This window comes from Rhinopithecus roxellana, chromosome 13, assembly GCF_007565055.1.
Source record: "Rhinopithecus roxellana isolate Shanxi Qingling chromosome 13, ASM756505v1, whole genome shotgun sequence".
Classification (NCBI taxonomy): Eukaryota; Metazoa; Chordata; class Mammalia; order Primates; family Cercopithecidae; genus Rhinopithecus; species Rhinopithecus roxellana.
Window position 1 is genome coordinate 31,232,077 of NC_044561.1, and position 15,501 is coordinate 31,247,577.

General features: G+C 39.3%; 1 protein-coding gene across 4 annotated transcripts in view; it reads right to left on the reverse strand.

The window, feature by feature from the left end:
- Positions 1 to 307: 307 nt before the first annotated feature.
- The window catches only part of BACH1 (BTB domain and CNC homolog 1), a 53,465-nt gene continuing 38,271 nt past the window's right edge, over positions 308 to 15,501 (reverse strand). For 3 of the 4 annotated variants that reach the window (XM_010364922.2, XM_010364924.2, XM_010364923.2), the window contains exon 5: positions 5,652 to 9,369. In XM_010364922.2, coding sequence (XP_010363224.1) covers positions 8,947 to 9,369 — 423 coding nt within the window. In that variant the 3' untranslated portion in view covers positions 5,652 to 8,946. Of the gene's footprint in view, positions 476 to 5,651; positions 9,370 to 15,501 lie in introns of those variants that run through there. The other variant, XM_010364925.2, reaches the window with a different exon arrangement.

Sequence of the window (15,501 nt, forward strand, 5' to 3'; positions counted from 1 at the left end):
CCACTGCATTCCAGCCTAGGCAATAAAGCGAGACCTCATCTCAAAAAAGAAAAAAAAGAACTAGGTCTGTCTCACTGCAGGTTTATGTTCTATTCCTCCCCACAGTTCCTGTACTTTCTGAAAGGGCTTGGATTTGTAACTGAGTCGTTGACTAAATTTGTGCAATTATTTTAGTCCTTAAGTGCATACTTCATACTCACCCTATTAAAAGTATGCTGGCAGCTGTCTGCTCTCCCAGACCTTAGTGAACACAAGTTCAGGCTATTAAGTGCTTTTACTAGCCAAATTCTCCTACCTTATCTTAGCAGCTACGTGCTCTACTCCTCATTCCTGTGTTAAACTCCATCCTTGATTCCACATTAAGGATCCCTCCCAGATGTTACTGTTTAGCTGAAACAGAGCTGTCTGAGCAGGTATCCAAAGTTCTCAGAATGGTATGGAACACTTCTTGGCCCATCAGATTTTCCACGGAAACCTGAAACACAACCCCTCAAATATCAGATGTTGAGCATAGTAGATGAGGTCTTCTAAAATCCAGAGTAAAAGCTCAAATGAGATGAAAACACAGTGTTTAAAAAAGGAATTCTTTCTTCAGAAAAGCTTATACTTAAGGTTGTAATGGTCCTGTGCCCAACACTTAAGGCTATTATTTAAATCAAAGCAAGGAAAACATAAGCACGCTTATTTCACAAAGGCAGATTCTCTGAAATTAATAGCTCAAAGCAGAACTACTGTCAGTTTCTGAGGTGGACCAAAGAGGTATTACTTTAGAAGGCTTATGTTATAGTGGATATTTTCATATAGTGTGCTGGGTATTATTAACAGCATCTACTGCCAAGAGATTCATATCACACGGGAAAACTGCATATCAAGATGTATCTGGAAAATTATTTAAGTCCAGTCTCTGAAAGAAGGAAATTAACTGTTTAGAAAACAGCTGACTTTCGGGACAGTGATTAAGTATAAACTAAGAGTGGAGAAGGAAAATAGTGTCTCCTTTAGAAGATGGCTGTTTTAAAATGAAAAGGTAATGTGCTGTCCTCAATTTTTAAATATTTTCCATGATCTTTGCATTTATACTTTAAGAATAATGTGGATCCTAGAGATGAGGAAGAGGAAAAAGTGTTTGCAGCTAAACACGAGGTCAGGCTTGGCTTTTAAACCTGAACCTGTGTTCCCACTTGTAGCAGAGTGTGCAGATGAGAGGGCAAGTTCATGGCTTTTGTGGGAGTCTGCTCCTCTTCCGGGGTATCTTTCTCTTTCTCTTCTTGCAAGCTTCTCAAAGCCCCCACCCAGACTCTAGCTTCACATAATTCCTTTCCACATTCTTTCCTTCACTTTCTATACTCTGACCCTGGAACATGATCTTCCCTCAACCTCTCTGCTCCTTCATCCCTGTAGAGATGGAGTGTGCTGGCTGATTGATGAATCTGAAAATAACTGGTTGTCCTCTGCCCTGCGTGGCCATTCTTCCTCTTGGGATGTGCCTGTCTTTAGATAGCACCACTAGCACCCTACGCCTCTACACCACCATGCTGAATAGTGGAGTATAGGTGGTGCTGTGCTGCCCAGAGGAAAATCTCCCTTCATAGAAACCAAGGGTGGAAAAGTGACTTCCCTCTAACAAGAAACAACCTGATGAGGTCCACGTGCCTCATTCTGGAGTTTGCACTAGGCTCTCACGCTAAGCTACTCCATTATCTGCAACTGAGGTTTTGTTCTGGTTTCCCATCTACCATTCCTTTATTTTCTCTCTCAAATTCTTCATAGCTCAGGAACTCAGGAAAAGAATATGCAATGTTCCCTTGGAAACCCAACATTTGGCAGGGCAGCATTGTACAGAGACACTGAAAAATCAAAACCAGAAGAGCAGAGTTTGGATAGTAAGAGACGCATGTGATTAGGCGTCTTGTAAACCACAGGGTGCGGCAGAGGCCGGGGCATTTTACCTTCAATTGTACGTGGAGGTTTGTATTAGGCCAGGTGGGTTTTTACAGGAGTGACGTTGGTCTGGGTAAGAGGTTCTAAAGCAGGCTGTGAGCATACTGAATCTAGAGCATTGTTGTGGCTTATGGTGTTTTTCCTCAGAGAATGACTTTCTGTGGAGCCCTAACTGGTCTCCTTAGGCCTTTGGAGAGGCTTGGAGGGGGTGGGGGCATCTTAAGTGAAAGGCGCAAGGACTTCAGAAGAGATATGAGGTGCCTCTCACAGGCATGGCGCAATTCCTTCAGGGACTCAGGAGTTTAACTGGCTCAAAGACAAGAGTCTAAGTGGCTCGGCGTTCATAATGAGACACTCACAAGATTATCACAGCATTTGCACCACCTGTTTTGAAATCAATCCAACCCCCCCAGCCATGAGAGCAGCTGTCCAAGAAAAGTTATGTTCTTAGAACACGGTACCTAGTGCGCCCAAAGGCTGTGGAAGGTACTCAGTGGTAACTGAGGCAAGGAAAGCCGATGGGGAAAATCCTTACATTAGCTTTCCCCGATGCCTATCAGTCAACACCCACTTTCTGGAATGTACTACCCATGATCTTAAACCCAACTGGCAGAAATTCCCTCCACACTCCCCATTGACTGCAAGAGGCCCTTGAAAGTGGGTGCAACATGGCATAAATTAAATGTAGGCAGCAGCCTGTGGGCCCCTCTCCATCAACAGCAACATAGCAGTTTCACAGGGAAAGGCCCGGCGCCCACAGGTGCTTGGCAGGGCTGGCGGCCTCAAGATGCCACTGCTGCAGTTTCCAGGGCAAAAGCAGACCTCACAGGCCTTTCAGGTGTAGCTGGGAAAAATAATAGGTACTGATTTTCACCTATTTTCAAGGCAGCTGGGTTCCAACGTACTACAGAGTGCTTCTAAGGTTCTAGCTTCTAACTGGTAGCGTCAGGCCACTGTGGTTCTTGCCGTATCAGCCACCCCAAATTCCATTCTGCATTCAGGCGCAAGGAGGGAACCATGAAGGGAACCTGGATCCATGTGGTTCATCTATAGTTGATTCTGGACTGCTTAAATCTATGTAGACAGATTTCAGATGCCTCCTCCATCCCTAGGAGGTAACTTTCTTAGGCCTAAATATCCATTGTGGCTCAGGCCTGAAAACACCTGTATACAGGGATGTGGGCTCAGAGCCCCTAGAGGGAGCCCTCACTCAACAGTCCCAGGTACCAGAAACAGCTTGTTGGAAGGGGAAATGTAAATTAAGGTGTCTTGCAATGGTGGTCTTTCCCCCAGGAATGATCAGTGTATATGGCCAAAATTAAGCCCTTTTTGAGCATCCTTCCAATAGAAATTAAGATCACAAGTTGTGAGTTACAGAACACTGGGGCATCTCTGGGGAAGCTGAAACCAAGATTTTTTTTTCCAGATACTATTGAGGTTCTACTATGGTCTTTGGCAGCACTAGGTACTGAGTTGTGGGGGCAGCGTTGTATGGAATGACTGCTTTAGTACCTAGGAATTAGCTTGTTTCAAAACAAGTGTGGTTGTGGGGCCAAGGCTATAATTTTGTGGTTTCTTCTTCTGACTCTAAAGTGAGCACATCAGAGACTCAGCCTCGAACCTAGTTCCTTCTGGAGCACGGCAGGAACAATCACCCTCTTAAAGACAATTCCAGCTACAGCCTCTTGAAAGAATCTCGACTGGACCGAGGCATCAAGAACTCCTCTGGCTAAGGCTGATCTGAATGAGAAATCTGGCAGTATAGTTTTGGGATTTATTTTTCTTAAAGTTTTTTTACTTGGAACTCAGGTGGACAAGATAATTTGATTTGCTTTAGTTCCTTTAGACTTTAATGCCTTTAGATTTTTTTAATCCAAAGGGACTTAATCTTTGAATTTTTTTTCTCTAAAAGTTGAATAATAAAAGTTGAACTTCCCTTCAAATTTGGGTATCATTATGTTGCTAGCATTTTATTCCTAGACTTTCACACATTTTCTTATGGGAATGTTCTGTTGGGATTTAATCTCAATGCAGAACCTCTGATATGCTATATGGGATGATGAGGTAGGAGAGATTAGGGATGGGAAAAATGTTCAGTCTTTGGTACAGAGTAGCCTTTGAATTCATTTACTTATTAGTACACTGCTGGATCCAGAGTCTTCTTAGACCAAACGTTCACTGACAGCCCCAGGGAGTCACACCTGCAAAGGCTGGTGCTGGGAAGGGGCCTCAAAGGTGAGAGGAAGTCTGCCTTCTGAAACAGCTGCTCTCCTCCTCCAGGCCATCAGTCACAGCCCTGGTTGAGCAATGAGGCCAATATTTCAAGAGAACTTCTACTGGGGAGCGTGAAAAGGGAACATTCTTCCGTAAAACTTCCCTAGTTTCAATCTCCAGGGCAAGAAACACCCTCTGGCCTTTGTACTTCCACTGGCCCTGATGTAGTAGTCTCTGATTCTGCTGAGTAAATTTTGAGAGTCATTAAGTCTACTTGGCTCAGCCCATCCCTTATTCATGGAATTTGCTCCATTTATATTTTTCCACTCCTCTAAAAGCTCTGCCCCTTTTGGGGTGGGTCAAGGCGACCGGTGGATAGATTAAGTCTGCCTCATTCCAGAATCACTTTTAGCAGGTTCACTGGGCTAAACAGCTAGAAAGCCATGGTTCCAAGCTGGGTTCCATCAGTGATATGGATTTCACCTACTCTTTAATTTCTTAAATGGTTCAAAACTCTGGCCAGGGAAAGGATGCTATTTATTGGCCTTCCTCTAAAACCTCAATACCCACTACTTATACCTTTATTGTTCTTAAAGCCCTTACAGTCTAACCTCAGACCTTTAATAACTTAAGTCAATCTGGGTAGGGTAAGATGCTGGGACACCCACTGGTGAAGAACACTCAAGTGGGGGCCTCCTCCTTCTCTCTCTCACTGTGACACAACCTCCTTCTGTTCCTTTAACACACCAGGCTTATTTGTGCCAGGTGGCCTTCTCTCCCCAGAGATCATCCTTCTCCCTGTTCTACCATCTTTCAAAGCTCGGTGAAATCCCACGTTTCTCACCCTGTCTCCTTTGAACTCTTGCAGCCACCACACTGCCTCACACAACTGAGCACTTTCTTACAAGTCATCTTGATTCCATCATTGGTCTAGTCAGTGTTTCTCAATGTCAGCCTGATCAATACCCTGGGTGGGTAACTGTTGTGAGGGCTGTCCTGGCCTCTGCCCCTAGAAGCCATATCCTATATCCTGCCCCCACGATTTCTGTCTCTGGGAACTGCCAAGTGTCCCCCGGGCAGCAAAATCATCCCTAGCTGAGAATCACAATGACTAGACCAGAAGACTTTGCCCTGGATGGCCAATAACGCTGAGCAGCTGCCCAAAGCTTGGTCAGAGGGGCCTGGTTGGAAATTGAATAGGATACAAAGAGGTGACTCGGCAGATAAGTTTTTAAAACTTAATGACTGATAGAGATAATACCCCTTAAGAGTCCCTATACTTCTCTACCCAAACTAGAATTAAGTAAAATCAGAAGCAAAGCTAAAATCTGTGCTTCCTAAAACACCTGAATGCTGGAATTTTTTTTTTTCAGGCATGATTATCAACTAAGGTAAGATTCTCTCCTACAAATTCAGATATACTAATTACCGATCAAAAGACTAAACTGAGTAAATCCACATGAGGTGAGAAAATGAAAATGGAATGTACAATTCTATTCAATTAGAAGCAATTTTAGAGAATTTTATTTAACTGTCAATTTATCACCAACATCTAACATTTTATAGTTCAGGTACATTTGGGTAAGAACATTAGGAAGAAAATGTAAATTAAATATTATGAAAGTATGCTTTTAATGAAACATGGTCTCAGTAAAATATGGATATAGAAGTTTAGTGGTTTTATTGCATTGTTAGAAAATTATATTATGAAAGATACAAAAAGAAATCAATGTTTTTCTGCTAATTTTATAATCAGTATGCCATCTTTTACCATTATGGCTTTAAGTTTTCATTCTACCCAACAAGTTTCAAAGAATAGTTTATTACATGCCTTAATAAAACATTTAAAATATTTACAAATTCAAAATAGATATTTTATAACTGAAAAAAGTTCACCTGAGAATTCACTGTAACGTTGCCATTGTTTTCCCCAAGTTGTTAATGTGGCTGAGTGTCCACATGCAACCTGTATCGTCTACTGCATCTAACATACTTAATTCCTTATTTAAAATTCGTTAAGCAGTAAGCTATATAGCAAACTGTTAAAAAAATTACAGATAGAGAACCAAGACTGTATCCACATTTGTTCTGAATATGACAATTTAACAAATTATTTGCTATAGTTCCAGAATAAGAAAAAAAAATAAGGTAATGTTATTTTACTGAATTCAACATAACAGCTTTTTTAAAAAATCATCAAGCATTGAGAAGGCCGGTTCATAAAATAGTGAACAATGATCACGTGAATATGCAATATACAAACTGAAAACATTTCAAAATTCTGCATGAAGGAAAAGGCATACACTGTATACTCATAATCCTGTCATTTGTCTTCGGCAGCCTCAAAAAAAATATTGCCTTGAAACATTTTCTTAGAAAAAACTTCTTTAGAAGTTAATGTTAAAATAGGCATAAATGTGTAATGCTATGCAATATACAGAAAACTTCCCCACTTATGGCCAAAAGACAAAGACAAAATCTTTTTTATCTGTCCATCTGCATTACAACTTGAAAATCATGTAGATATGAGGTAGTGTAGTTACTTGTATTACATGCTGGCTATTTAAAGTAATGCTAAATTTTAAGAAATTACACTTGGCCAATAATTACATGTCATTAATAGAAACCCTTAATGCTAAACTGTTCATAAGTAGAGAGAAATTTAAACCAAGTGCTTTACAAATTATATTTAAGCTCTGGAGACAACTACGTTTTATCATAAAACAGTAATCTTTCAAAGCAAGTACAGTAGCAATTAAAGCAAAAGATTATTTGACATTTGCACATACACAAACTGATACGACCAATAATTGAGTGTACACTGAGGTAGGAAATCAAGGGTTCCATTGGCTTAAGATTTTACATTTTGTAAACCAGAAGTTCTTATATTATTTTATATTGTGAAGTTGAAATTTAAAATTACAAGTATCAAAGAAATACCTATATGGGGAGATATATATGTATGTATACACACACACACATACACACACACACACACAAATTCTTTTGCAGTATGGGATGCATTATTAGAATTATTCTCCCTGACAAATTCTTGAGTGTACTTATAAAAGATACTAGAAAATAAACAAGTCCAACTAATTTTCTCTTACAAATAAGTCAATAACAGAGATAACATACAAACTACTGAAAATATACTAGCAATATCCTCCCCCCACATCCTGATCAAAAAGGGTAACATTTGACAAATTACTCCAAGACATGAAGACTGGTCCCCATATACTCTCACAGGCAAGGCCAAGTTGCTTCAGATTTCATACACAGTGTGTGGTGGTTGCCCACATGAGCTAGACAAGCCCTGCACTAGGCTCAGGATGCAGTCTATAGAAGTGTCTCTTTCAGCCCTCCGATTTTGGTGAAATCAACACTATAAACTACTCCTCTGTACCATTAAAACTGGGTTCTGCCAACGTTTCTGTGAATGTGAATATATGCATTTTTTTAAATTGCTGAGAAGATCCATAGCTTTCATTTGACTCTCAAACAAATCTAACTCCAGCATGGCTAAAAGTCACTGCAAAATGTTTTGTGATAGGTGCTCAATTATCTACTTTGTAACAGGACTGAACAAACACTAAGACTGATCTTTTAAATGCCCAAGTTAAAATGATTTGTGTGTCCTCATACCACACCAAATTTGGGGAAAAGAGCAAGGATTAAACCTGGTTTTCAAATGCAAACCCACAACAGGAAAAGATTGAGTTTCATCCTATTTCACAAACCTGCAGAGTTGCTGCAAATACATTTTCATCTGTAACAATGCTTTTTACAAGTGAACCATACAACTTCAAAAACAGGATGAAAAAATGAACTGCACTCCTGGTAAAACGTAAGCAATATTCTTTCCCCGTGATGTCTGCTTTTCCGGCATTGGTGACCCATGATGGCAAAGTGGACAGCTTTACATGTTGGTAAGCTCTCCAGATTCTAGGGAGCCTGAGATAGTGCTGCCAGTATGACCACTCATGCCACTGTATTCTGAGTCCTAGTTCTTCTTCCAAAGGGACAAGAATGCCAGGAAACAGGAAGTCCATGATGGGACCAGATATGGTAAAGACTAAAGAGCGGGGGGGAAAAAGAAGGAAAGTGACCATCTGTTTATGCAGCCAGACTTTCTAGAGTCCATACTGAAGAGAAGAAGCCCCCGTCTTAGGCCAACCACTTGCCTGTTTACTAAATCTTCCCAACGTAGCTTAAAACCTGATTTTAGGAGCCAAAGAGCAAAGTCCTAAGATTCAGGTAAGACCATCTATTTTTCACAATGCAGCTCTACAAAAATATTCCCAGTAGCTGACACCCTGTTTCTGAGAACAGAACTCTATTAACATTGCTTGGGCAGAAATTTTCTTTCAATCTAAAATATTACAAAAATGTCAAATTATTAAACTTCTGCAGGCCACTTCTTTTAGTAGGAACTATCTGTAGACGTTTCAAGCTGTTAAATTGCTGTCTGACATGCTGCAGTTTTCATTCTCCTACTTGTTCTGAATAGCAAGAAGAGTTATTACTAGAGTTATTATTCTTTAAAACATAAGTTTTAAAGGTTTACTACATTTTCACATGGGTTTTTCTGATATCCAGGAGGCAAAATCATTTCTTTGTCTCTTGCAGAAATCAAGGAGAAATCATGGTTGACTTAAGGGAAATTCCCTTATGGCAAACTACTAAAGGGAAAAACAATATTGTTAAGCAACAGATGGTCATATTAGGCTTTCAAGACACTGCCAAAACTTCAGTAGAAAATTAGATAGTTTGAAGGAAGTGAATGCAAGTTTACTCATCAGTAGTACATTTATCAGTCATCTGCTGACAGAAATCTGAGATTCCACCACTCTGACGACACTGTTCCGCAGGCCCGGCTTGCTCAGAGGTGGCTGTGGACTCCTGCCCCCGCGTGTAGCCGGACTCACTGTTTCCTCTGGCACAAGGAGGCAGCACTGCTGGAGGCCCGTCAGATAAACTGAAAATTGATGGTAATGCCAGTTCACCATCAGGAGTACTTTTATCTTTTTCAGAAATTAAAAATGAAAGTGGGCAATCTGAAGCTGAGTACTTGGCGAGTATCTGTATTTGTTCTTGACTCAGAGCTGCTTCTTTACAAACTTTCTGGCAAAGTCCAGTTAGGTTCTGCTTTGTCTCACCCAGAGTTGACAAAATGTGATCTCTTTCCTTCAACAAGCTCTCCTTTTCATTTTGCTGTGAAGTGGGGAAAGAGAACACAATGGCTTGTGTTTATTAGCTCAATCAACATTTCCAAGGTGATCAAATAATATACAGTGTCTTCTCTTCAAATAAGATCACATGGAGTTTATCCTTTCCATTCCATTCAATTACACATTAAATACTAAAGGCCCAGAATGTCCCATCCAAAACTCTTGGGGTGGATGTATTTTGGCATAAAGCATTTTTCAGGTTTTAGAAAGATAGTATATATGGGTGCACACATAATTTCTCTAGCAGGTCTGGGGCAGCACTTCACTATCAACTATCTTTACATTCCTAAGTAAAACATTAAAATAGCAAATAATGAAGAAAGTAGGATAAAGACTATGCAGTTTAATGTCAATTTGGGGCAGTTTTTTGGTCAAAAGAGTCTGTGACAAACTTATATGGTTTTCGGAGCTTTCTGGATTTACAGACCGTACATAACAGGTATGGATGACATTTTGGATGAGATACAACAAGAAAAAAGTAAAAGTACAGTTAGCATAACTTAACTACTGAGACTCAAAGCATTGCAAGATTCAACTAATGATCAGCATTTGTTGAGCAGATACTCTGTGCCAGATATTGTGCTAAATGTTTTCCAACATGCAATCTCAGCTATGTAATCCACACAACACCTCTCCTGACTTAAGCACATCAAACCCACTGAAGGGATGGGACTGAGTTTAACATGCCTAGAGACAGCTGCTGGGTGAGTTACTAAAGTGTGGAGAATTCGAGGGGGAATTTTGTGTTTGCTAATTACTATTTTTGTTATTATTATAATTTTATTACCCCATAAGAAAGTCTACCACAGAATTTTTCAGAAGTTTTTCTGGTTCCTGCCTTGCTGTCCATGTCACTTATCACTGCTGATAGCACGTCTTTTCTATTATCGTCCCATCTCATCCTTCTTGTTCTAACATTTTATTGCTTCTAATCTATTATGAGCCAGGAAACCAAATAATCAAGGTATTTATAAGAAAAGAGTAAATAAAACACTTGCTAGAAAGTCAAAGGTTTTTCTTGTGAAATTTATCACAACTCTCAACAAGTCAGTCTTGTTCTGCTTGCTTTCTGCTCATTGGAGGGTTCTGGAGAGTTGAGGCTGCCAGTTAACCTTGAGACAAGTTAGTTCATAGTGCTAATCTAGACGTGCCATCCTTTAATCTTGTATGACACAAAAGTCACTAAAAGAGTAAAATGAATTTTGCTTTATACAAAAGTACTGTTATGGTTTTATACAAAAGTATTACTACAAAATTACGTATGAATCCAATTATTGTTAGTTCTAAAATATTTTAAAGCCATGTAATATTTTGAGAAAATATACAATAAATACAAAATACTAAATTTTTATATGGCAAAGTATTCTCCAATCTGCTCAGATTTTTATATACAAGTTCTTCTTTTTTTTTTTTTTTTTTTTTTTTAAATAGACATAGGTCAAGAAAGAGTGTGTTAAGTATATGTAACCAAAATCAATGTTCGGCCGGTACATTTTCTCTTATGCAAAGTTTATCAGTTGCACTCTTCTGATAAAATGAGTCTGCAGATACTGAAAGGGCAAGAATGGCACCTATTGCTTGTTCACAGAAGGAACCATTAAATGCCATCAACCCCCATTTCTATTTATGGTCTCCTGGAAGCCAATCCAAAGGAGGATGGAAACAAAGCTTCCAGAAGAAAGTGAGAAATAATCTTTTTTCAGTCACAGCAATATTCAGCCACAGATTCCTCTACCAAAGTTGGGATGAATCTGTTCTAAATAGCAATAAAAAAAATTTCAACTGCTGGTTGGTCTTTTAAATTAAATATGGTTAAACAAAATAAGGATTACTCGAGCTTCCTCCCAGAAATCAGAACCACTACTTAACCTACAGATACTATGATTACAAATATTTTATGACTTCCGTATCTTAATATCCACATGATCTTTAAATACTCTCACTCCTCCCACCCCACTAAATTAGGGATGACATCATTCTTTAAGTACACAAGATGGCTTGCTTCTTCACAACTACAACAACAAATAGGTACAACCCTAGAACTCCATCAGAATTATTTCTATAAATTAAATGTTCCCATCTGTTCCCCTGTACTTTAACTCCCACACAGCTAAGCTTCTAAGCAGTTAGCTAATGTTTCCATTTCATTCTAAGTTTAAAACACATATTTACTATAATAGCAGTCAGCTTAATAACTAAGAGTAAAATACAAGTAATTCAAGTTAATCACTTAATGACATCAGTATTTAAGATATCGCCGAAAGTCACTACTTATAGTCATGAGTGGGACTCACTATTGGCGTCCTGCTACCTATTCCTACAATATATTTCCATTTTCCTATAAAAACAACTGTATAAATCATGTTTGAAGTGCTGCACTTTTAATTACAGATCTGTTTTTCAAAAAGGAATAAAATTGGCATTCTGGTGCCATTCTGGATTTTATACCAACCAAAAACCTTTAGTAGGGCACAGTGGCTCACGCCTGTAAGGCCAAGGTGGGCAGACCATGTGAGGTCAGGAGATCGAGACCAGCCTGGCCAACATGGGTGGAAACCTGCCTCTAATAAAAACACAAAAAAAATAGCTGGCATGGTGGCACACACCTGTAATCCTAGCTACAAGGGCAGGCTGAGGCAGGGGAATCACTTGAACCTGGGAGATGGAGGTTGCGGTGAGCCAAGATTGCACCACTGCATTCCAACCTGGGTGACAGAGCAAGACCCTGTCTCAAAAAAAAAAAAAAAAAAAAAAAAAAAAAAAAAAAAAAAAAAACTTTACATCTAAATCCTTATTTTGAATAGCTAGTGTTGACAATATTTATTCAAATATAATTTTTTTAAAGATTATAAATACAACTCACCCAATAAAGATATGGAATAGAAGAATTTGGCACCAAAAGAACGAGTGACACTTTTATGATAGGGTAAAGAGTACTCACTGTTAGAAAATGGTCACTAATAGTTCCTTAAGAAAACCTCTGAACAGACAGTTCAGAGAAATCTACAAATGGCACTGAGAAATATAAGCAAAAATGCTCATTTTCACTCATAAGATAAAAATAAAAGCTACCACGAGATATGATGGTATCTCACTATCAGACTGGAAAAAAAACCCAAAAGCTGACAACAAATCTTGACTGAGGGTGTGGACAGACAGACACACATATACTGCTGATGGAAGGCCAAATACTACAGTTCCTATAGAGGAGAATCTGTTAATATCTAATAACATTATGTATGTATTTACCCTTGATCCAACAATCCCACTTTTAGGAATGTGTCCTAGAGACACAGCTCCTTAAACATGAAACAACAGTATACAGTTATTCACTGCAGGATCCCAAATGTCCGCCCACAGAAGACTGGTTTGAATTGTATTACAGCCACAACTGAGTACTATGGAGCTGGAAAACGAAGGAAAAAATATTTCCTAGAAACCAATTCTTAAGTTTAAATAGTCGAGTACAGAACAATGTATATAAAATACTTCTATGCAGCAGGATAGATAATAAAAGTAGATATAAAATGTTAATACGCTTTTAGAAAAGAAATACAGGGAAAAAAAAATCCAGAAACTAATGAAAGTGGTTACCTGCAGGAAGCAGTTATGAATGGGATATAAGGAGAAGATGAGATCAAGATTTGGAATATATATTTTTTAAAACATAGTTTTAACTTTTCAGCCATATAAACATTTTACATTCAAAAATAAATAAAAAACGTAAGCCAGGCATGATGGCTCATGCCTAAAATCTCAGCACTTTGGGAGGCCAAGCCAGGAGGATCGCTCGAGCCCAGGAGTTTTGAGCAACACAGTGAAACCTCAGCTTGACAAAAAACAAAACAATTACCCAGGCATGATGGTGCGCACCTGTAGTCCTGGCCACTCAGAAGGCTGATGTGAGAGGATCACTCGATCCCAGGAAGTCAAGGCTGCAGTGAGTCATTAATTGTGCCACTGCACTCCAGCCTGGGTGACAGAGTGAAACCCTGTCTCGAAAAATGTAGAGGAAATCCCAGTAATACAAATAGAAAAAAAATTAATTGTTTATCAAATTGGTAACAAATATTTCAAATAACTTTAAACCTTCACACTGGGAAATATGTAAGCACAAAAAAAGGCAAATCTCAAATTTTGCTCAATCTGTTTACTGTTAACAGTAATACTGGTTGTAATTTTTTTACTTTTTATACAGTGTGCCTTCACTTAAAATCATTGACAGGTTCTTGGAAACTGACTTTAAGAGAAACAATGTACAGCAGGTCCTCAAACATTTTGTTCGACAGCCTTTATTTTTTATTATACTTTAAGTTCTAGGGTACATGTGCACAAGGTGCAAGTTTGTTACATATGTATACATGTGCCATGTTGGTGTGCTGCACCCATCAACTCATCATTTTTTTTTCTTTTTTTTTGAGATGGAGTTTCGCTCTTGTAGTCCAGGTTGGAGTGCAATGAACGGCATGATCTTGGCTCACTGCAACCTCCACCTCCCGGGTTCAAGCGATTCTCCTGCCGCAGCCTCCTGAGTAGCTGGGATTACAGGCTTGCGCCACCACGCCTGGCTAATTTTTGTATTTTTAGTAGAGATGGGGGTTTCACCATGTTGGCCAGGCTAGCCTTGAACTCCTGACCTAGGGCGATCCACCCGCCTCGGCCTCCCAAAGTGCTGGGATTATAGGCATGAGCCACAGCGCCCAGCACCCTCATTTACATTAGGTTTATCTCCTAATGCTATCCCTCCCTCTCCCCTCACCCCACGACAGGCCCCGGTGTGTGATGTTCCCCACCCTGTGTCCAAATGTTCTTTGTTCAACATCCTTTCATTATAAAGTTGATGAGGAAAAAAACTGGTTTTATTATCCATCATTTCATGTTAAGTGAAAACTTACTGTATATTATAAAGGAAACAATACGCTAATGTAATTGGAGCCGAAATTTTCCCTGTAAGTGATGAGAGATTAAACATAAACATATAAAAGAAGTGAAGACAAAAGCTCTATACTGTTAAATTTGGACTGGAAATACTATATAAACTCAGGATTTCTAATGTACTTTTTACTTTCATTTACTGAAGCCTGATATATATGAACTCATGATATAATGAACTCTTTATTTTAAACACAGACTCATATATTTCCTAGCTCTGTCCACCGAAAAAGGCCCAGAAGGAATAATACTCCTTCAGCAGGTAGGCTTTCCAAAGTCCAACATATCTGCTAAAAAAAAAACCAGGAGTTTTAAAGAAATGGGTGATTCCAAATCTTGAAACAATAGAGGTTAAAAAGTGAGATTACAGCAGGTACTAGATGATTATGTCAGCAGGACAGGAGCTGGCTTGAACGAGCTCTTCCTGGCCAAATCTGAAAAATGTCAACATCAAAAAGAATAATGACTATTACTTATTCTAACAAGTTGAATCAGAAAAAATTAATCCATGAGTCCACAGTGATTCCAAACAGTGGGAGGGAAGGAAAAGAGAAAAGAAAAGGCCAGGCATGGTGGCTCATGTCCGTAATCCCACCACCTTGGGAAGCTGAGGCAGGCAGATCACTTGAGGTCAGGAGTTCAAGACCAGGATGGCCAACACGGTGAAAACCCATCACTAATAAAAATACAAAAATTAGCTAGGTGTGGTGGTGGGCACCTGTAGTCCTAGCTACTCGGGAGGCTGAGGCAGGAGAATCACATGAACCTGGGAGGTAGAGGTTGCAGTGAGCTGAGATCACGCCACTACACTCCACACTCCAGCCTGGACAACAGAGTGAGACTCTGTTCCAAAAAAAATAAAAAACAGAGAGAGAAAGGAAGAACAATCCTTTTTAATGAGGAATACCGACTAAACTAATGTAAATAGAATGAAAGAATTAGAAAAATCATGATTTCGTAATCATGGTAATCACAGTAAAGGTCATCAACGTATTCTAAAGGATGTAGGAGTACTGGGGAATATGATAATTATAAGTGCCCAAGTAACACATCACAGACAACTAAGCAATACAGGGTGAAAAAATACTACTTTGAAAATGGAGCAATCTGGCACTTCCCACCCACCTACATGTGACAACACTGACACTGGACCTCCTGCCTCCCTAGGTGACACAATATAAAG